At 35.9% G+C, this 21,105-nt stretch overlaps 2 protein-coding genes across 3 annotated transcripts in view; one reads left to right on the plus strand and one right to left on the minus strand.

Moving 5' to 3' along the window:
* Positions 1 to 6,848, minus strand: part of LOC139959618 (DNA-directed RNA polymerase III subunit RPC5-like) — a 34,258-nt gene extending 27,410 nt beyond the window's left edge. The window contains exons 1-7 of one of the 2 annotated variants that reach the window (XM_071957371.1): positions 6,710 to 6,848; positions 5,028 to 5,096; positions 4,377 to 4,427; positions 3,708 to 3,785; positions 3,181 to 3,296; positions 1,879 to 1,961; positions 440 to 553 (exon numbers count right to left, since the gene is read on the minus strand). In XM_071957371.1, coding sequence (XP_071813472.1) covers positions 440 to 553; positions 1,879 to 1,961; positions 3,181 to 3,296; positions 3,708 to 3,785; positions 4,377 to 4,427; positions 5,028 to 5,060 — 475 coding nt within the window. In that variant the 5' untranslated portion in view covers positions 5,061 to 5,096; positions 6,710 to 6,848. Of the gene's footprint in view, positions 1 to 439; positions 554 to 1,698; positions 1,848 to 1,878; positions 1,962 to 3,180; positions 3,297 to 3,707; positions 3,786 to 4,376; positions 4,428 to 5,027; positions 5,097 to 6,709 lie in introns of those variants that run through there. The other variant, XM_071957372.1, reaches the window with a different exon arrangement.
* A 20-nt stretch (positions 6,849 to 6,868) lies between these two features.
* On the plus strand, positions 6,869 to 20,771 carry LOC139959619 (cytosolic Fe-S cluster assembly factor narfl-like). Its single transcript, XM_071957373.1, has 10 exons — positions 6,869 to 7,012; positions 8,023 to 8,115; positions 8,579 to 8,722; positions 10,640 to 10,772; positions 11,505 to 11,636; positions 12,567 to 12,815; positions 13,380 to 13,452; positions 14,986 to 15,123; positions 16,305 to 16,462; positions 17,563 to 20,771. Exons 1-10 carry the CDS (start codon positions 6,899 to 6,901, stop codon positions 17,802 to 17,804), a joined length of 1,476 nt encoding a protein of 491 aa, XP_071813474.1. The 5' UTR covers positions 6,869 to 6,898; the 3' UTR covers positions 17,805 to 20,771.
* Positions 20,772 to 21,105: the final 334 nt, after the last annotated feature.

Raw genomic sequence — 21,105 nt, forward strand, 5'->3', positions numbered from 1 at the left:
AGGCAAAATCAAAACAAGAACAGATAAAGGACACATGTCCTTAATTTGTCAGTATCTCAGTACATCAGTCCCTTTAATAATCTGCTTTCGTTAGCCTTTGACCACAGAACACGAGGCCTTTTAACCGATACATTTACCTACACAGAATGTTTGCAGAACTTAGATAATAGTTTGTTGATAGTTCTCTCTCTCTAAGTACAAAACAGCTCACTGCTATACATCAGTCATTACACCAAGTTGTAGTTGCTGCATCATAATACACTTATCTTGACAAAATACCCCATTCCTCATTCAACTGCACACACACACTACAATATATGCACCATGCATCACCCTTCACTGAGTTAGGCAACATTGCTCACTGCACCATTACTAATGCACCATTGCTGCTCACTACACCATGTGCTGCTCACTACACCATGTTCCTATACTGCTTTACCTTCTCCATTCTCCTTGTCAGTCTTTTTCTTCATCTTGGCATCTGCTTGATCCAGATAGTTGAAACTGGGCCTGAATTGAACGATGTTGCTGACAGGTGTCAAATGGAGCTCACCTGTGTACAAGGACAGTGGGAAAATTTAGGTAACGCATTTAATTACTAAACTTACATAATGAAGCTAGAGCACGACCCACTACCAAATCCAGTGTCTCCACTCAAATAACTAGTACACAACTCCACAAAAGCAAACACCTTGAAAGAAGCATTTCCTAGTGTCTAATCACTTATTAAATGTTAGACTTAACATTTATCTACTCTGAGGGGGATTTAGGTCTAGATATTTGATGTTATTCCTTAAAAAGACTTTCATTAATTTTTAAGAATTTCATATATCATCTGTGAAACTAACTGTAATAAAACTAAAACTGAACTATTTTTCTCATCTATTTCTACAGGAGATGTTTATGTCACGAACACAGTCAGACAGCTGTTTTAATATTCAGAATGTACACCAGTGGATGACATCAGCTTGCCCTAACTATATACGAGAAATACAAAATGCACTCAAGCATATTCAAAAATGGATTAAGCATTTTACAGTCATATTCAAAGCACTGACCACAAACCTTTCATTGTCAGGAGGGGTGGGAGTGGGGGGGGGGTTCAGTAACCACAGGACAGGACTTTTATCAAATTAGTTACTACTTAGTTCTATCTAACTATTAGTTAAGGTTGACCAAATAAGTTTTTCGAACTCAATATAACTTAAATGTTAGCAAACTGGAACTGAGAGTAACATTGATGACCTGTGAACTGCGAAGAGGGATGCTGGAATGGACACTCTGCCAAAGAAATTTATCGGACATTACATGGCTCTCCTCTGCAACTTTCCAGCGGTGTTTCTTACCTTCACATACTCTTAATTTGATGTTGTCAATGTCATTGTGTGTGCCTGTTTGCTTTCATTCTTGAAATTAAAACAGACTTTTACATAATCTAAAACTTCATGACACCAACAGCATACCTAGAGGCAGGCGCGTAGCATATTTTTATGATATCGCTAGTAATTTCAAAATAGAAAATGCTTAGATGCAACTTACAAGGCCTGGGAAGTGCCATTTCCAGCGATATGGGAGGCATTTTTGGCCAATTTTTTTCGGTCTGCTTAGATAGTTTGCCTACAAGCTTCGCCCCTCCCTTGGCAAATTCCTCGCTACACGCCTGCCTAGAGGTAGACTTTTACATAATCCCAAACCTACCTTCCTTCATGACACCAACAGCATACCTAGAGGTAGACTTTTACGTAATCCCAAACCTACCTTCCTTCATGACACCAACAGCATACCTAGAAGTAGACTTTTACGTAATCCCAAACTTACCTTCCTTCATGACACCAACAGCATACCTAGAGGTAGACTTTTATGTAATCCCAAACTTACCTTCCTTCATGACACCAACAGCATACCTAGAGGTTACAGGGGTTGCATCTGTTGATGACAGTGTTTGCTTGTCCATAAGATTACTGGAAAAATGGCAAAGAGAGGAAAAGTGGATGGAAAAAGGTGATCATGAAATTTGATGAAAGGAATAAGATTTGGTCTTTTCGGGTTCTAAGGACCTGGATGGGCTTGGGCCATCATCAAATATGTTTTTTTTTAAGTTTTATTGTAAAAACAGATTATCAAAAATTGCTTTTCAAAACAATAAAGTTACATTTAGTTGTAGCAGATGTATAGTACCTAGCCTATATTACATACTGTAGAAGAGAGGCTGCAGTTGTTATGACTATGACTATGGTGAAACATCTTATAACTGACATGCTTATGTTTATATGTTAAGCCTCAGTAATCAATCTTAAGGCTGAAATGTTAAGATTGACATGTTACCCCTAAGCCTAATTAATCATTCTGAAACCTGACATTTCAGCCTAATTAATGTCAGTGTTAAGCCTCATTAATCAATGTTATCCAAACGAATTAATCAATGCTAATGCTAATTTTTTTAAATATTGTCATGTTCAGCCTTCTTAGTCATTGATTAGATTGGGTTGTTCTGGCTAATTATCAGCTTAAGTCTGCAGTATTTTGCCATTTATTAGAATTTGTGGTCTTCAATATTTCTTGTCATTTCTGGATAATTCGATTCAATTCCAGTTCAATCTGGTATTGCCTTTGCTTGGCTAATTCTTTGAAGCTAACAACAATTATAGATTATACTAATGCCTCAAGCAATAACTTAAACTGCACCGCATCGCAAACTGTTAAGCATGTCCAAAATGGTCATACTGCGATGCAAATGGTGAAACTGCTATAAAAGTGCAAAGAATAGATGCATTGCAGTGTTTGGATGCAGGAATCATTGTAATTTATACGACACGAAATTCAGAACCTTCACAACCATTAGACAAGATCTGAACACTAAATTATTCCCCGTGTCCAGAATTACTGAATACTGTAAAACCTTGATTATGCATATACCTTGGAAAGTTATTGATGTGGAAAATTATATATTGATAAACCTATTTGTCCCCATGAAATAAAATTGGTTATTTTCATAAACTTTACATACTGTAAGTACAATGTGTTTCATAACATATTGTACGATACTGCAGTGTGTGTAAGCATTTACTTTTCTCTGTCTTTGTGCCATAACTGGATAATATAGGACGCCGGTGATAGCATAGACAGTGCCAATAATCAAAGTTTTTCTGTAATATTTGACAGAAATGATAAAACTCTCACCTTTTAAAGAGGGGTTCATCGTCGTTTTCAGTTCCATCTACGTTCAACGCAATCTGTTCACCTTTACTATGAGCATAGCATGAGGTGTTGGTATCAACTGCTATATCCAGCTCGAACTATGAAAAACAGAAACGGTTTTAACACTGGAACATATTTGACAAGATATTGGTGGAGAGGGATTTTGAATAATTATATTTATGATTTATGACTTTGCTTGAGTCTAAACAGAGCTCGATCCTGGTGGATGTTTACAAACCATGATACATACCTGTCCCCACACAATGCACATATAAATGCACTCCAATCTACGTAGCCTACACAATTACTCACAGTTTAACTTTGCCCACTATGACTTAATCACAGACCAGTGCACACTTTCCCATTCCACTGGATCAACCATCTCTACAACTCTCTCAAACTATACAAGCCAACACTCTAGTAAAAGAATAACAATCGGTATGTTAGTTCTCTCAGACGTCTGCACATGCTCGGTTAGAATAACAGAACTTAATGGAGCAGTTACAAACCTTCTTCTGTTTTGGTTTTATCCTTGATGAAAGATGGCGATAGTTGGTGTAAGGCTTATTGGCAGGCCTCATTGGATGCTGCGAAAAGAAAAGAATACACTGTAAATTGTTTGAATATGTCAAGATTTGAATAAAAAAAAAGAAATAATTCCTACCGCTTGAAGTTTCCTTATAAAACTGTTCACTGAAATCCTACTAGAGGTGGAGAGGGCAACAACTGAAGAATTCCTTCAATTCTCTTACAATTTAAAAAAAAAAACTCATTCATTCTGCAATGAGAACTCAAAGTACATGATACATACTGTACTGTAGTTGGTGGACTTACAATTAAAGTTACTGTAATTTAATGAACTAATGCTGTGGAATAGTTTCTTCAATGTCTGATTTAAACCTAGATACAATATGTGAAAGGTTGTGAGGTGATGTGCAAAAACACAATGCATTTAATTAGTTAGTTGTATTGTAATATTCAAATGATTCCTGAATATGTGAGGTTACTATCAGAACAATATGAGACCTTGCTGCTCAATATTTTAACTTGTTCCAAATGTTTATCAGTTTTATACTCTCATTCTAATATCCAAGTCCAATTGACTCCTCACTTTCCCAATTCAGTTGTTCCTTACCAAGCTTTTTGATTATTTTTGAATTCTAATCAACAGATCTCACCTGGAACAAATAGAGGTTTTCCATCAGTTCTTTGGACAGGAACACATCAACCTACAAAAGAAGGGAAAGGCATAATTATCATTGAGCTAAAACTACAATTTGGCTCAATGTGCACATTGAATGTCCTCTGACCAGCCTTGATTATACTAGAATGTAAAGCATTTTATTAATTACAAACTACACATGTATACATACCTGTACTGTACATAAATCCACATGAGTCACTGAACTTACTGAGCAAAGATACCTAGGATGTGTGAATCACTGAACACAATCACCCTCAAACTCTGTCAAAACCTGTTGAGGTTTATAAGGCAGTAATAAATACAAGGAGCAATCACAAAGGTGGTTGGGTTTGCAAGACACTGTCCAGTGCGACACAAACACATCTCAAAGATCGAATTGTTACAGTATCACACAGTATGATTCATACTGTGTTGCATAAGTGTCACAAATTACAGTACGTATACATGTGTCTACTAAATCACAAATATCTACCTGCTTCCCAAAACACTAGAAAATGACTAATTAGACTAGGGATACCATTTAACATGTTTAAAAGGAACTTTAATACTGCATCATGTTTGGGGTAAAACAAATATTACATACTGTTAAATGATCATGATGAATGAAAACTGATACTGTACTCACCTCATCCACCACTGGGTCATCCTCTTCATCCATAATGTCTTATGCAGCTTTAAATCCAAATGAATGGAACTAAATATTGTAAGGAAAGAGAAAAAGTTTTCAAAGGTCTTTCCAAATCGAATGGACTAGGAGCTGTGCTCTCTTTCAACCCTAGGACTAGTACTCTTGCACCATATGTAAAGGCCATAGAGACAACATTTCATTCCAGTAGATCATCTTCATATCATTTTGATGGGGTTAAGCCTACTGCAAGCTTCAGTAACTCTTGAGCAGGACTCAGTGTGAATGCTCTTCATAGCAATCAGAATATGATGGAAATAATGAACCTATTGTTGCATCTACTGGTAGCCAAAGCCAAGGAACTGTTAGCCTAAGTAGCCTGCACTGCCTACAGAAGCGGATTAATTACACAGAGTACCAGTTAAGTACTGTAATAACATTTGGGGTAAAACTCACAGCAAATCAGAAAGAAATTCAAACAATACAGATCCTTGAAGTAAAATAATAAAGATGAGTCTGCTTAAAGCACATAAAATTTTGATCAAAATCTGACATATGTTGAACAAACAGAGCTTGAATGAAGTTCTTGTCTGTACAAAAATAGAATACACTGCCAACTTGAAACCTCATCTCTACTCCAGAGATGCAGTTTTGGTCATCAAACAAACTGGAGGAAGCTTAGTGGACTTCCAACTTTCTTAAGTGCATAGTCCACATAACGCTATCAATAAAGGTTCCATCCCCCACTGCGACTCTGCCTTAGAGAATGGATGCTCAGTGGGCAATGTTTTCATGAAACAATATCTGTTCATGCAGCAAGCACTCAGTTACCAACATATGTTCGATCCCCAACTTTTAACTGACACTTCACTCAACTGCGACTGAGCCTTCACACCAGAATGAAGGTTCAGTGGACATAAATATTTTTATGAAATAATCTATGTTTATGCAGCCAACATTAAGTAACCAACATAGGTTCGATCTCTCCCCCCCCCCCCCCACCGTCTGCACCTATCCTCAAAAAATGTGGACTTTCGTATAGTAACTAAATTGTGTTACATAACATTGCATCGCTCTCAAAATAAAGCCAAAGATTGACTGTTTTACTGCAACTGTGTTTTTTGTTGTTATCAAATAGGTACTTTCAAACAGTGATAGGGTATTTCATAGACTAGACTTGTTAGTTCTTGTTGCCAACCACAGAAATAATTCTGTAGGACTTTGACACATGGTGAGATTATTGGAAATGCCCATTTATGCAAATTGGAAGGCAACTGTACTGACTGTGAGGAAAATACACCTAGAGGCAATGGGTAAATTCAGCCTATCCTTGTCAATTCTGTACTATGCTGTATAGGGCCTAGTCCTAGGCCGAAATACTACCAGCTTAGACCAAAGTACACAGGCTACTACTTGGTGTAGTATGGTTAGGCTTGTGTTGGTGGCAGCATATTAACAATAAATAATGGGATAGAACTAGTTACTTATGCCAAGTGTTTGGTAATGTTGGATACAATACTGAGGTCGGCCCAATGGTATGTCAGACATGAACGTAGGACTAGCTTATGCTTAGGCCTACACTATGTTACAGTGTCAGTAGCCTATGCTTACTATGTTATGCCAGGTTACATTTACAAGGACCTAAGTTCTCGCCATTAAGTTATAACGCTAAAACGACTAACATTTATCCAGAATCACCCGTACTCTCGAGATGAGCACCGTTCACTGTAATGGTAGCAATAACTGAAACGCTGAGAGTTCATGTCATCCCTCTGAAGCATTTGCACGTTTCCATTGCGATACCACAGCGGCTGCGACAGAAACACGGTTGACAATGAATCTAGCAAAAATTTGCGCTGAGTAATGGTCAAATGAATTCATTTGTAAATCTTGGACGAAAAAATTCTGGGCAAATCATGGCTGCAGCTGACTTCAGTGGTCTAATGAAGATCACGGATCTTGACGACTTCATAACACCATCTCAGGTTCAACGTTTTGTCAATTGGGTTTTCATCTATAGAATAGGAATAAAGTTTGGAAAGAAATTATCACTTTATTAGTTACTGTTGACGTTGTAGGCTACTTCCTTTGACTTAGGGGTAGTTCCGCGAACTTCATTTTACTATCTTGCACCATTGTGCACTAATGTACATAGGGCCTACGTAATATTAATTACGAGTGCTTATGAAAGTAAAGATAATGTGAAGTTCCAGCTGTGTACTTACAGTAACAATAATTATTTGGTCCTATAGGCCATATGTAGAATTACATCATTACATTTGCCTGTATGGTTCAGGCCTCCAGTGATTTATAACATGTATAATCATACAAGTTATAGCAAAGGTCCAAGAACTACTGTGTGGATAAAAATTTGCAGCACAGTAAACAATTTCATTTCTGAACATTTTGCTCTGTGGTCTGGTAAGATGTTGTTATTTCTTAAATTTCTAGTCTAGACACTAGTCTAGACAAGGATCATAACTGTTAAATATTATTAGTTTTAGTTTCTTTCTTGTTACGGCATCCTGATGAACTCTGTTCAGTTAGCATTTAGTGATGGAAAATCAAATTGAGTTACATTTGGAAGTTACTGTAACCTGAGATATTTAATTATATCCTTTCTTATCTTTTCACATTATAAAATGATTATGTATGAGAACTGTGTATACTGAATGCTATAAAATGGCAGGATTAATTTTGTCAGCAATTGACTATACAGAATAACACAATCACTAAATAATACAATTTTGGTGACATTTTTTCAACTGTAATTAGAAATATATATAGCAACCAAAAGGAATAAGTCACAATGTAATAATTTGTTAATGATCAATTATAAGGTTGCTGCTCATTAAGATGATTTAAGTGCAGATAGAGTTAACTTTAATGTACTGCTATGTTATAAACACATATTATAATCATTTTTAATTTCTTTGTGTGTGGGTGTGTGATGTACATGTGACAGTATATCTTTGTATATTTTTCTCTTTATAAGGAATGCATCAAACCTGTTAAAATTGAAAAGAAGGAAGGAAAGAGAGGAGCAATCAAGATAGAAGATGATGGAAGTTACTCCCAAATTATGGAGGTTAATGTTTCATTCCATTGTCGACACCCTTGTCAATATTTCCTTCTTCAGTTGAGGACAGAATGTTTGACAAAATTATTTTAGCACAGTTCTTAGATTAAATCAAATGGAGTAGAATCTTCTCGGACAATTGCAGTTCGTTCTTTCAGTGATTCAGTTAAATTTATTGGTTGAATGGATTTTATGTTAAGCTGGGTTCTCTGATATGATACGGCTACATGTATGAATAGGACTTTGAAAACCCTCTTGCAGGCAGTAGAAAGTTTGTTGACCTGCATTCTTTTCACCTCTTTTACATCTTTTCTAATCATTCTTCACCAGTGCCTTTGTTTATAACCTTTCCAATCACTTTGACTAGTTTACAATTATACTGATAGGGAATTTGAAGCTGTTTTCAAGCATCATTTGTAGTCTGTAGCCAATATTGAGCATTAAACAACCAAATTTACCATTATAAACACAGGATGGAGAAGAAGTGAAATTAAAGAAAGCAAGGATTACGTTGAATGACTGCTTAGCATGCAGTGGTTGTATCACATCAGCAGAGAGTGTTCTCATCACACAACAAAGCCAGGAGGAACTCTACAGGGTTTTGGCAGCAAATAAGGTAAAATGTACCTAGGAATACTCTACTATCTCATAACCTTACCTAATGCCAGATAATGCAGCTGCTATGTAAGGTAACATGAACCTAGGAATACTTTACTATCTAATTGTCTTACCTTATGCCAGATAATGCAGCTGCTATGGTAGGTAACATATTACCTACAGTAGGAATACTGTACTATCTAATTACAGTACTTTACCTCATGCCAGATAATGCAGCTGCTATGTAAGGTAACATGTACCTAGGAATACTTTACTATCTAATTGTCTTACCTTATGCCAGATAATGCAGCTGCTATGTTAGGTAACATATTACCTAGGAATACTGTACTATCTAATTACAGTACTTTACCTCATGCCAGATAATGCAGCTGCTATGTAAGGTAACATGTACCTAGGAATACTTTACTATCTAATTGTCTTACCTTATGCCAGATAATGCAGCTGCTATGTTAGGTAACATATTACCTAGGAATACTGTACTATCTAATTACAGTACTTTACCTCATGCCAGATAATGCAGCTGCTATGTAAGGTAACATGTACCTAGGAATACTTTACTATCTAATTGTCTTACCTTATGCCAGATAATGCAGCTGCTATGTTAGGTAACATATTACCTAGGAATACTGTACTATCTAATTACAGTACTTTACCTCATGCCAGATAATGCAGCTGCTATGTAAGGTAACATGAACCTAGGAATACTTTACTATCTAATTGTCTTACCTTATGCCAGATAATGCAGCTGCTATGTTAGGTAACATATTACCTAGGAATACTATACTATCTAATTACAGTACTTTACCTCATGCCAGATAATGCAGCTGCTATGTAAGGTAACATGTACCTAGGAATACTTTACTATCTAATTGTCTTACCTTATGCCAGATAATGCAGCTACTATGTTAGGTAACATATTACCTAGGAATACTGTACTATCTAATTACAGTACTTTACCTCATGCCAGATTATGCAGCTGCTATGTAAGGGAACTTGTACCTAGGAATACTCTACTATCTCATAACCTTACCTAATGCCAGATAATGCAGCTGCTATGTTTGGTAACATGTACCTTGGAATACTGTACTATCTAATTACAGTACTTTACCTTATGTCAGATAAAGCAGTTGTTATGTCAGGTAACATGTACTGTACCTAGGAATACTCTACTATCTAGTTACCTTACCTCATTCCAGTTAATGCAGTTGCTATGTAAGGTATCATATACCTAGGAATACTTAGTACTATATAGTTACAGTACCTTACCTAATGCCAGATAATGCAGATGCTATGTAAGGTAGCATAAAGCTAATTGCTCAGAATCCCTAAGCATGACTTACTCTCAGATTGTTAATGACAATAGTTGACAGATTAATAGGGCCTAGACACACATAATATTGATGCTAATAAGAAGGTAAGAAACCCTGGCTATACTTAAATTTGCCTTACCTATTTTTTGATAACAGAAGAAGGTAATATTGAAAGATACACCTATGTATGTTAATGTGAAAGTTAGACACAAGAACTTAGTAAAGATGACATAAACCTTACCATACTCTGGTATGCAGTACCTTATGTAAGACATAAGAATCTGAAGTTATTAATCTTTATCTCTTGCCAGAAGCATTGCAGAAATACAGTTATGGTAAAACATTTAGAATTCCTTGCTACATGATATTCATGTCTTAACTTGTTTCCTTGGGACATGTATTGAAAACTGGTAGTTATGTAAAACAAATCTTATAATTTATCAATTTTCAGTACCTATTTTGTTCTTAAAAGTATATTTGAATGGCTTTAGATATTGCTGTACAGCTGCATCTAGGACTGTGAATGGTGTGGAATTGATTTCATGAGTTTATTGGAATGTTAATTGAGTTTAATCACCACTTAAATGCTCTTCTTTACGTTACAGATGCAGTTGCCAGAAAAACAGATGTGTGTCGTGGTATCTATTTCTCCTCAGTCTAAAGCATCCTTAGGGGCAAAGTTCAATCTTTCCATGCTGGAAACAGCTAAAAAACTAACAGGGTTCTTCAAAGACTTAGGTTAGTTTAATGACATGACATGAATGACATGAAGAGAATACTCTTTGCCTCCAATGAAGCAGTTTGGATTCCACTTTATTAAAGTACTATATTTCACCAACTTCAATTTCTCCCTGAATTCATTCCAATAGCTATGAACTATTTCTTTTAACTCAAAGTTGGTTGTACATTTGCTGGTAATCTACCTCAATACAGCTTAATTACAATATGACATCTTTCTTGTTGTTATTGGCAAATAGGCGAGGCCTAGTTTAATATACAGTATCTGATGTGAAAGTGTTGTAGGCCAAGGTTGAATGTGGATATTGTTTTGATATAAGATAAAAGACATTCTCATTAAATAATAATAATGAATGTTTGTATTGCTCCCCTATCTATTTGTTTCTTAAATCTAGTTATTTAACATTAATATAACCTTTAATATTAATCAACGAAGCGTACAACTGTTACAACATCCATAATATAAAACACAGATTTTGCTCAGAATGATTCAGTCCAAACCTGATATTCTGACAAGGTATTCACTTCATTAATACCAAAACTGATTAGACTGTAACAATTTCCGGCAGTTGCAATCAACATTAATACCACATGCATCACTTTATTTCTGTATAATTCTTCAGTTTTGCATGATCTCAAGTATTAATGAACTTTTTTAATTTTTTTAAACTTGATGTAATACCAAAGCCAGACATTCATTTAGTTTTAATTTTGCTCCTTTGTCTTTCTCAGGGGTTCATCATGTCTTAGACACAACATTTTCCAGAAATTTCAGCTTAGTCGAAAGTGGAGAAGAATTTCTGAGACGTTATAAAGAGAAGTCCGCTAAAGGGTCTTTGCCTATGCTTGCCTCAGCTTGTCCAGGTAGACTATTATCTCTGAGAAAAATAACAACATGACAAAATTAAAGCACTTGGACAGAATGAAATATTTACTCTTGTTGACCAGGAGATGGGTAGATAAGTATATAGGCCTACTAGAACAGCCATAGCTCTCTTCATACTGTACTTTTAATATCTCTGTAGTGCTTCATATATGTGTAACCTCAGCAGGGCATCAAATATTAAATTCATCCAAAAATGTCACCATTTGTTTACTGTCTTCTCACAGTACACTTATACTTTCATTCCTTGCTGAAACATTCTTTGTTGAGAAATATTTCAGTTTTTTTTTTTAAATGCAATGATGCCACAAAGATACCTTACAAATCATATTAAGTGCCATACCATACTCCATTCTCCTGACCCATGTCCACCCCATATATTATCTCCTCTGTTTTCAACCCCATCACCCCCCCCCTTCCCCATCTTAACATACTGTTAAGACAGTGGGAAAGCACTTCTTAGAGACACTTGTTAGGGTTGAACATCCAATCCTGGGTTAGATTCCTGCCTCTGTTTCTGTTTATAAGCAATTGGTTTTGTTTTACTAACATCACATGACCACATCACAGCAGATTCACCCCTAGCTACTGGTGCAGTGTTCAAATATGATACACAACTAACTGTTATTTAACTAATACCATTGAATTAATATAACAGTTTCTGTGCCCAATTGTTTTATGCCAAGTAGGCTAGTTTTAGCTTTATCCACGTTGTACATTCTTTGAATTACAAAATATCTGTAAAAGCAACAGTTTCATATCCTCTCTTGTATCTTGTGTGACAAAAGTTGTTTTTATTCATAAATGATGTTTTGTACTGTAAGAGTATGACCTTTGACCAGACCGACTACTTTCTTCTGATCCCCTGGTGAAATATCTGAGCTTATATCTGATATATTTCCGTTTACAAGGATGGATTTGCTATGCAGAGAAAACCCACGGTAACTTTATACTACCGTACATCAGCACCACTAAGTCTCCTCAACAAGTGATGGGCTCCCTCGTCAAATCGTACCTAGCGGATCAGAACGGGATCAAACCGGATCAAATATACCATGTGACTGTCATGCCGTGTTTCGACAAGAAACTTGAAGCATCCAGACAGGACTTTTACGATGACCTCTACAGTACACGGGATGTGGATTGTGTCATCACATCTGGTGAGTTCTTGGAACTCCTGAAAATAGTTTAGTCAAAATTATTTTGAAGTTGTTTAACGAAAGGTCACATGTTTTCATGTGCTGAATAGCTCTGCTCCCCTGTTTCATTTAACAATTCCAAGGTCCAAGGATTCAAACTAATTGCCAATGGATATGCCTCCAATAGATTTGTTATTCTTAGCTTGCCTAATGCTAGGATCCTTCCTGGTGACATTTAACTGACTTTAGAGGCTATTTCATGAATTCAGAAGTAATAATACGCATTGCTCTTAATGTGTTTTTCTTTCCTCTTTGTTTCTTCGTTCTGAAAGGCAAAAGAACTATACATTTTGATGGCATGTGTATTCATGTATGTATGTCTGTATGCATGTTTGTGCACTTAGGGTGCTTTGGGTATGTAAACACCATTACACAAACATTTCCAAGGTGGATGAATTGCATACTTGGTATTTAGATCCGGAAGACATTGAACACGTATTTATCAAAAGTAAAATGACTTACTTAAGTTTGTTTCTGTTTATTTAATCTTTCTCCTTCTTTATTTAATTTCTTTTTATTGCTCAGGGGAAGTAGAGATCATGTTACAGAAGGAAGGGTATCATTTGAGTGACATCGCAGACCAGGAACTAGACTCCTTGTAAGTATTTTACCATTATTCAGTCTGTCTGTTATTTCGTCTGTCGGTTATTCAGTCTGTCCGTTGTTTCAGTTTAATGGCTTTGTTACAAGGCAAACCATCTTGTAAGTTTGTAGATTACTCTATTGTTGCTTTCTGTATAGAGATGACCTGAAGTTGGGACGCTGAAAACTTAAAATGCTTCATGGACACTCTCAGCTTGAATGTTCACTGAAGTGAAGTGTTAGGAGTGTTAGCTCAGTGGTTCATGCTGGTGCCTTCCAATCATAAGGTCCCCACTTCGTGTCACTCCAAGATTAATGTATGTTGTCCAGTTACAGAGTTGTTGACAATTCAAAATCGCGGATGTTAAATATGAATCTAAGGGACTGACTTGGTCAGCTTGCGGCTTTGATAAGCCAATGAGGCTTCTTCGCAAGTTCCTGCTTGCAGGAGGATCTAAAATGCATACATACATATAAACACACATACATACACACATACATGCAAGTGCTCAAAATCAAAAGATCTGAATTCTAACAAGAATACTTCAATTTGATAATTTTCACCTGTCATCATATTTAAAGTAACATTTGATGCATGTACTGTATATTTTGCTTTATAATAGTAGGATTACACTTAACACATATATAAAGCTGGTAAAATTAACTTCATCGCAAAAATATGTTTTTAACGAATTTGTGAAATTAATTCCTAATTGGAAGATGTAAACTCTTGTAATTCAAAAGTTATTATTGGACAATCGTTGAGTGTGTAAATTATGTTCATAATGCTTCTTTATAATGCAACTACCCAAAATCACCCAAACGTTGGACTATTTTATTAGCCTTCTTTCTCTTCATTATCCTAACCGGTTAAAACCTCTAAAAGAAGAAGTACAAGACAGAATTATCACAAATATGATCATGTATTAAAGAACAATTTGTTGTTGTTTAAGAGAGAAAACTTAGTTTAAGTATAAATTTATAGTACTGCAGCTGTTTAACTTTCCATAGTTGTAGTTTTACACCCTATTCATAATCTTTCATTTTCATTACAGAAATTATGCTATTAATTTTTCACTTTCATTATCGATTGGCATTTTTATGAGTTTTTGAATTGCGTTAATTCAAACATAAATTACTTTAAACTCCGTTTAGCAATTTATCAGACTGCAGTGTTTTCGAAGGGAAGTCACACTTAGTCCCTGTATAAATATTCCCATACATTGATCATTGCATCTGACCACAGAAATTTTAACTTCATTGGTTTTACATTAACAGTGCAGGTTGGCTGTGTCCTCAGATTATTCCTCAGAGGAGGAAAATGCTTCCAGGGGTGGAGTAAAATATGTTTGATGATTAGTGACATTTACTTGACTCACCAACATATTGAGAGCAAGGGGGATTACTGACAAATGGAAGTTTTTACTGCCTACATAACTACAAAAGCCTTAAAGGGAAAATATGTTATTAAATATCTATGGACTTAAGATATGCTAAACCAAATAAATTAAACTATCTGGTTATTTCTGGCCTCTCTTTTCCATGTTAGTTTCCCCTCACACGACGACAACTCTCTCTTCAGTCACGACGGAGGTGGATCAGGCGGTTACGCAGAGTACGTCCTTAAATATTCAGCCAGAAAACTATTCAATGTGAAACTGGAGAGCTTAGAATATAAAGTATTAAAGTGAGTTTGCCTTTATCATCTTTCTCATATACAGGTATGTAAAGCTTGAAAGGTAATTGGGTACATTTCATGGAGGTTAATGTGGTAAAAGCTTTCTCAAGTCCTGTCCTGGGGATTCTAATTTATATCTCCAAAGTACACTCAGACATTGAGATTTGCTCAACTTAGGCAATGAAATGTCTCGTTTCTATAGCAGTTTATTCTTCACTATTATACAAAATTTTGAGCAAACCTAAACAAACTTGCCTCATGATTATTATCTGCTTAAACATTCACATCTCCCAGTGTTTTTGCTCCTTTTGTTTAATTCTTTGTAAAGTCAATGAATAATGAATAATGTTGTAATCATTGTTTGTGGTAAGTGGATTTCAGGTGAAACGATGAATAGGATCAATATTAGTACAAGTTAATTGCGTATTGTCAGGTATCATTTTGAATGTTTCGGAATTTTCAATTGTTACAGTCAGATTCCACTGTCAAATTTCTCTTAGATAGTTTGTTGTTTTTAATAGTTTAATAACACTTGTGTATAACTTCAGCTTACAGTCATATTTTGCAATGTAGTGACAGGTCCTCAGCAATTAATTCTACACTATTATGCAAAATTTTGACCTTAAAAAAATTGCCTCATGATTTCATCTGCTCAAACATGCACATCTCCCAGTGTTTTTGTTTGTGATAGTTTTTATTGGGCAATTTGAGTATTGTCTGTTTTGTTTCCTTTTGTTTTTTCTTTGTAAAGATGATGAAGGTTAATATGGAAAGAAGTAATGTTCACATTGGAATCAAAACAAAGTTGCTAGCCAACTAAAATCTTATTCACAGCTCACGTAACACCGTCTCTATGAGGCTGAATTTTTCAAAGTTTGAAGGTTTCGAAATATCGTTATCACTTGCTTGCTTGATCAGCTGAGCTATAATGCTGAACCTCACAATGTTACAACATTATAGCTAATATAAAGTTTACTATGCTGCTTTAAGAGCTAAGGGTGTGGTTGGTGGATGTGTGTCGGTTTCGGGTTTCCATCCATGCAGTGATTGGAAACAAAGTGACAGAAGTTTATCTCAGGATGCATTTCAGGGTGTTGGCATATTTGAGTTTAATTCCTTTCTTTTCTGTCCTATAATCAGGAAAAACAACAAACAATTTCACAAATAATTTCTTTTCTCTTTGAAATCAGAAATAAAGATTTTAAGGAAGTTACTCTTAGTGTGGAGGGAGTGACAGTATTGAAGTTTGCCCTGGCCTACGGTTTCAGAAATATACAGAATCTGGTGCAGAAAATGAAGAGAAAGAAATGCACTTATGATTTTGTTGAGGTCATGGCTTGTCCCTCTGGTAAGAGAAATTAATATTTTACACATTTATCTCAGATATTTTCCTCCCTCTGTTATTCATAGGGGCTTAATTTGTTGCTGAGGGAAAGAAATCGATTGGAATTAAAATGTTCATTAATAAGACCAGTCGACATGATAACCTAAGAATAATCTTCAATATACATAGCTTGAAAGTAGGTTGATGTATTTCAAGTAAAATTGATGATAAGGTATCTTTGTTAAACATCAGCATCATCAATATTAATGAGAGTGAATGAATATGTATATGTTTTTGATGTTGGTTTATGTGTCTTTGAAGAGAAGAAGAGGATACGAGAATTGTATTTTGATTCTTCAATTAGTGTTTGCCTCCCGTGGTCAATGCTCACGTAACTGGTATACCACTGGCTCTGTATTAGTTATAAACTCTCTTAACAAAGAAAAATAAATATTTTATGTGGTTCATGTTTCGAGCCCAATAGGTTACATTCATACGTAGCTGTGTCTATAATTGGTGAGTGAATATAAAGGGAGGGTTTTTCTCTCTTTAAATAAGGAATCTGATGCAGTTGTTTCAGGATTAATTTGATATAATGTTACATTATAGCAGCTGGCTGCATCTGTCCCCTTATAAATGCACATGAGCAAATATAGTATCATTGGTTTGCCACGTTAATGTCACTTAAAGTCCTCAATATGTCACACTTGAAAACAAACTTCAGAACATTATTTTTCGTACTGTTGGACCAACAACACTGTCATAGCAAACCTCTGTGGATATATTTAGATATATTTCAAGTTAATCATAAGGAGCATCTAACGATTACGGTACAACTTGAAATGAATTTGGTAGGAAGTCAGATCCAGCAAGCTGGAATTTGAATCGAATGCCACCAACTGATGTGTGACCTCTTTGTTTGAGTGGTTAGGCTGATAAGATCAAGAACTGTGAAAGACATGACTGATTTTATCAATATTTGATGCAAGGTAAATCTATCAGTTAACTATAGGACTGTTAGATTTTCATTGCATAGTAGCAGAGCTTTTAATAACTCCACAATATTTGCTGCTGTGTTTTGTTTCACTGATTATAGTTTATTATTTTTGCTATTTGATTGATAGGTTGTCTGAATGGCGGAGGTCAGATCAAACCAACTGATGGAGAAAACCCTAAGCAACTTCAAGTGAAGCTGAACGAACTTTACAATTCATTAACCGCACAAGAACCAGAAGAAAACAAAGATGTAGAAAAGTTATATGAAGAATGGCTAGGAGGTAAAGACTCTGAGAAAGCAAGGACTCTACTACACACTCAGTACCATGAAGTAGAGAAAATGACTAATGCATTAGTCATGAAATGGTAGTCAGGACTCTACTACACACTCAGGACCATGAAGTAGAGAAAATGACTAATGCATTAGTCATGAAATGGTAGTCAGGACTGTACTACACACTCAGTACCATGAAGTAGAGAAAATGACTAATGCATTAGTTATGAAATGGTAGTCAGGACTCTACTACACACTCAGTACCATGAAGTAGAGAAAATGACTAATGCATTAGTCATGAAATGGTAGTCAGGACTGTACTACACACTCAGTACCATGAAGTAGAGAAAATGACTAATGCATTAGTCATGAAATGGTAGTCAGGACTGTACTACACACTCAGTACCATAAAGTGAGGTAAATGACTAATATGTTAGTCAGGACTTAACTCTACACTCAGCTCCATGAAGGTTAGAAACTGACTTATATGTTAGTCATGAAATCGCAGTTATGGACACACAGAATGGTTGGGTAGTAAATAGAACAGACCATTCGTGAGTTGTGGAGTGCTGTAATGCATTGCTGGTTACCACGGTGATGCATTTGTGTGCTGTTCAGTACAAAATTGAGTATATCTGTTTCCCTGATTTATATTCCAAAGGTGAAAGTTCAACATGCTGAAATGAATGTTTACAAAATGCTGAACGATCCTGCTAACAGTCGTCAGTTGTGTAAGAATAAACTTGGGTGTCCAGGGACCAAGGCTCAATCAGCAGAGCTATAATGCTGTACCTCACAATGTTATAACATTATAGCTAATATAAACATTTACTATGCTGCTTTAAGAGCTAAGGGTGTTATGATAGTGTTTAATTGGGCAATTTGATTTATTGTCTGTTACTCGGGGGGGGGGGGGGGAGGGGAGGGTATGCCTCCCAATGATCAAGGACAAGATATGGTGACTAAAGCTGAATTATAATGCTGTACCTCGCAATGTTATAACATTATTGCTAATGTTCGCATTGTATAATAATAATGCTAATGATATAATAATATTGCTAATGTTCGCAATGTTATAACACTATTGCTAATATAAATGAACTTGGGGGTCCAGGGACCAAGGTTTGATCAGCTGAGTAATAATGCTGTACCTCAAAATGTTATAATACTATAGCTAATATAAAAGTTTTTACTGTGCTGCTTTAATAGCTAAGGGTGTGGTGATAATATTTATTGGACAATTTGATTTATTGTCTGTTACTCTTGGGTATGCCTTCCAATGATCAAGAATAAGATGGGTTCCCTTAATGCAACCAAAGCCAGCAATTGGGAGAACACTGAGTAAGGTTTATGTCACCTAACAACCTGGCACCCTGACATTATGCCTCTGATAGTTATTGATTCACTGATAAAATATGACATGAAATTCACTGAATTTAATCTTGGCAAGTATAAAACTTATGCAACTGATGTTATAGATTTGAGTTTTGCAGCAGCTCAGGATCCATCTGTGACATACCATATCCAGATACTGGTAAGATATCAGCATTACCTACGACTTTGGATTGAAGGAATGCTTACAACACTGGCAGGGGTTTGTACATAGTTATCCAAAAAGCCATGTGTCCTTCAATAGAAATGTTTGTACATAGTCTTCCAGAATGACCATGTGTCCTTCAATAGAAAGTGTAATGTCCCTTGAACCTTAATGTTTGAACTATCTGATAAGTTAAGAAGACCTGGTATGTTTAATCAACTTAATTCACGGGTAAAGATGTGTGAATGTTATATAATGCATGTAACAAAGTAATGTATGTAACAAAGTAATGTATGTAACAAAGTGTATCAAGAATTGGGATTTTGAGTGTCAAAGCAACTTTTTCTAATCTTCATGTTGCATCAGAAACTTTGGTATATTCTATAGTGGTATAGAAGTATGGAACACATATTTTGGTGAGAGAATATTCTTTTTTAAATCCACTGTAAGACTTGATTGTTGGTTTGTTTATTTTCAGTTTGACCTGTTGCACCAAACTACGCTAAAGAGATGAAAACAGATAAAACCTAATTCACTGGTACCTTAAGGGTATCGTTGTTTATTGAAACAGCTGGTTATTGAGGTGGGGGTGTGGGTGGGGGTGGGGGAATATAACCTTTAAGGTCAACAATCATCTCTCGTCTCTTATTGTTAGACTAGCCTACCTGAGTGGGGGAAGGTGAGGGGGAGGTGGTGAATGTGTGGAGGGGCTGAGAAGTGAAAATACTTAACATGGGAGTTGAGATGGAAAAGCAGATAGAGGGTTTGGTAAGAAAGTGGAGGAGTTGGTCGTGTGATATTAGAGTTTGGTATGGGACAGGTAAGGGGTGAGCATATGTTGGTTGAACAGTCAGCCTTATTTTCTGCTTAAGTGGACATTATTTTAAGTTAAACCTATTGCTTGAAAAGGTGGCATGGTTATTGCAATAGTAGTGTCATACTATACCAGCAAATATCACAGGATTGTTGGTGAGTCAATGTCATAAAGTCTGTGGAAGCCTTCCATTGATGTACTGATATCAAATGATGAAGATGTCACAGGCTTTTCCTTCTGGCCTTACACCCTTTTGTTTTCCGGGAAGAAGTTAATTGAAGAGCATGTAGACGTATGTTTCCCCTCCACCCCCTTACCCTCTTCATTGGATTACCCCGCTCTCTCTATATATATCTCTCTTTTAAAATGTTACCGTTGATGTCAAAATATTTAGGGAGCATCAGTTTCTGATCATGGCATCATTTCAACAAGGCAACTTTATAACAGTTGCCGTTCTGCCGTAATAATAATAATAATTAAAACAACAGCAATCTTAGTTTAAAGTCTACCTAAACTGCCTTTCTTTAACTTGTAAGTACAGTTTTCACCATTTCATTGTAACTCAAGAATACTTCAATTATGAATGGAACAAATCAGCCATTAATTTGGATTATCATTTTTACATCCTCGTGTTTTTATGATGCTAATATTTGCCATAGCAAAGATTGTAATAATAAAAACAGTGATTTGTAAATAACAAAAAACATTCTCATTTTGTGTTTCGTTTTTACTTGGTACTCTCAAATTGTGTTCTGAAACCCACATTAATTATTATGAATGTTTCGTGCATACACTGTAGTACATTTATGCGTAGGATCAGGGACATATCAGGGATTTTAAGATGGAGGGTGGGGGCGGGGGAGTTGTCAGCCATAAGGTCGCTGAAGCCGGTTCCAATGTATGGGGGTCAGGCGGTCCTCCTCACGGAACAATTAAAATTCCTTAGGTCAAGGACCCCAGTTAGTGTGTTACAAAAGGCCCTGATTAGTTCTCAACAGCTAACATTGGCACACAGATGTATCTGGAAAGATAGTACAAATCTCTCT

This window comes from Apostichopus japonicus, chromosome 19 (assembly GCF_037975245.1).
Source record: "Apostichopus japonicus isolate 1M-3 chromosome 19, ASM3797524v1, whole genome shotgun sequence".
Classification (NCBI taxonomy): domain Eukaryota; kingdom Metazoa; phylum Echinodermata; class Holothuroidea; order Aspidochirotida; family Stichopodidae; genus Apostichopus; species Apostichopus japonicus.

Excerpts from the sequence above, each read along its gene's own strand:
- LOC139959619 (XM_071957373.1), top strand. The coding sequence starts at position 6,899 with ATGAATTCATTTGTAAATCTTGGACGAAAAAATTCTGGGCAAATCATG. Across the intron at positions 7,013-8,022 it reads ACTTCATAACACCATCTCAG|GAATGCATCAAACCTGTTAA; the intron begins GTTCAACGTTTT and ends TCTCTTTATAAG. Across the intron at positions 8,723-10,639 it reads GGGTTTTGGCAGCAAATAAG|ATGCAGTTGCCAGAAAAACA; the intron begins GTAAAATGTACC and ends TTTACGTTACAG.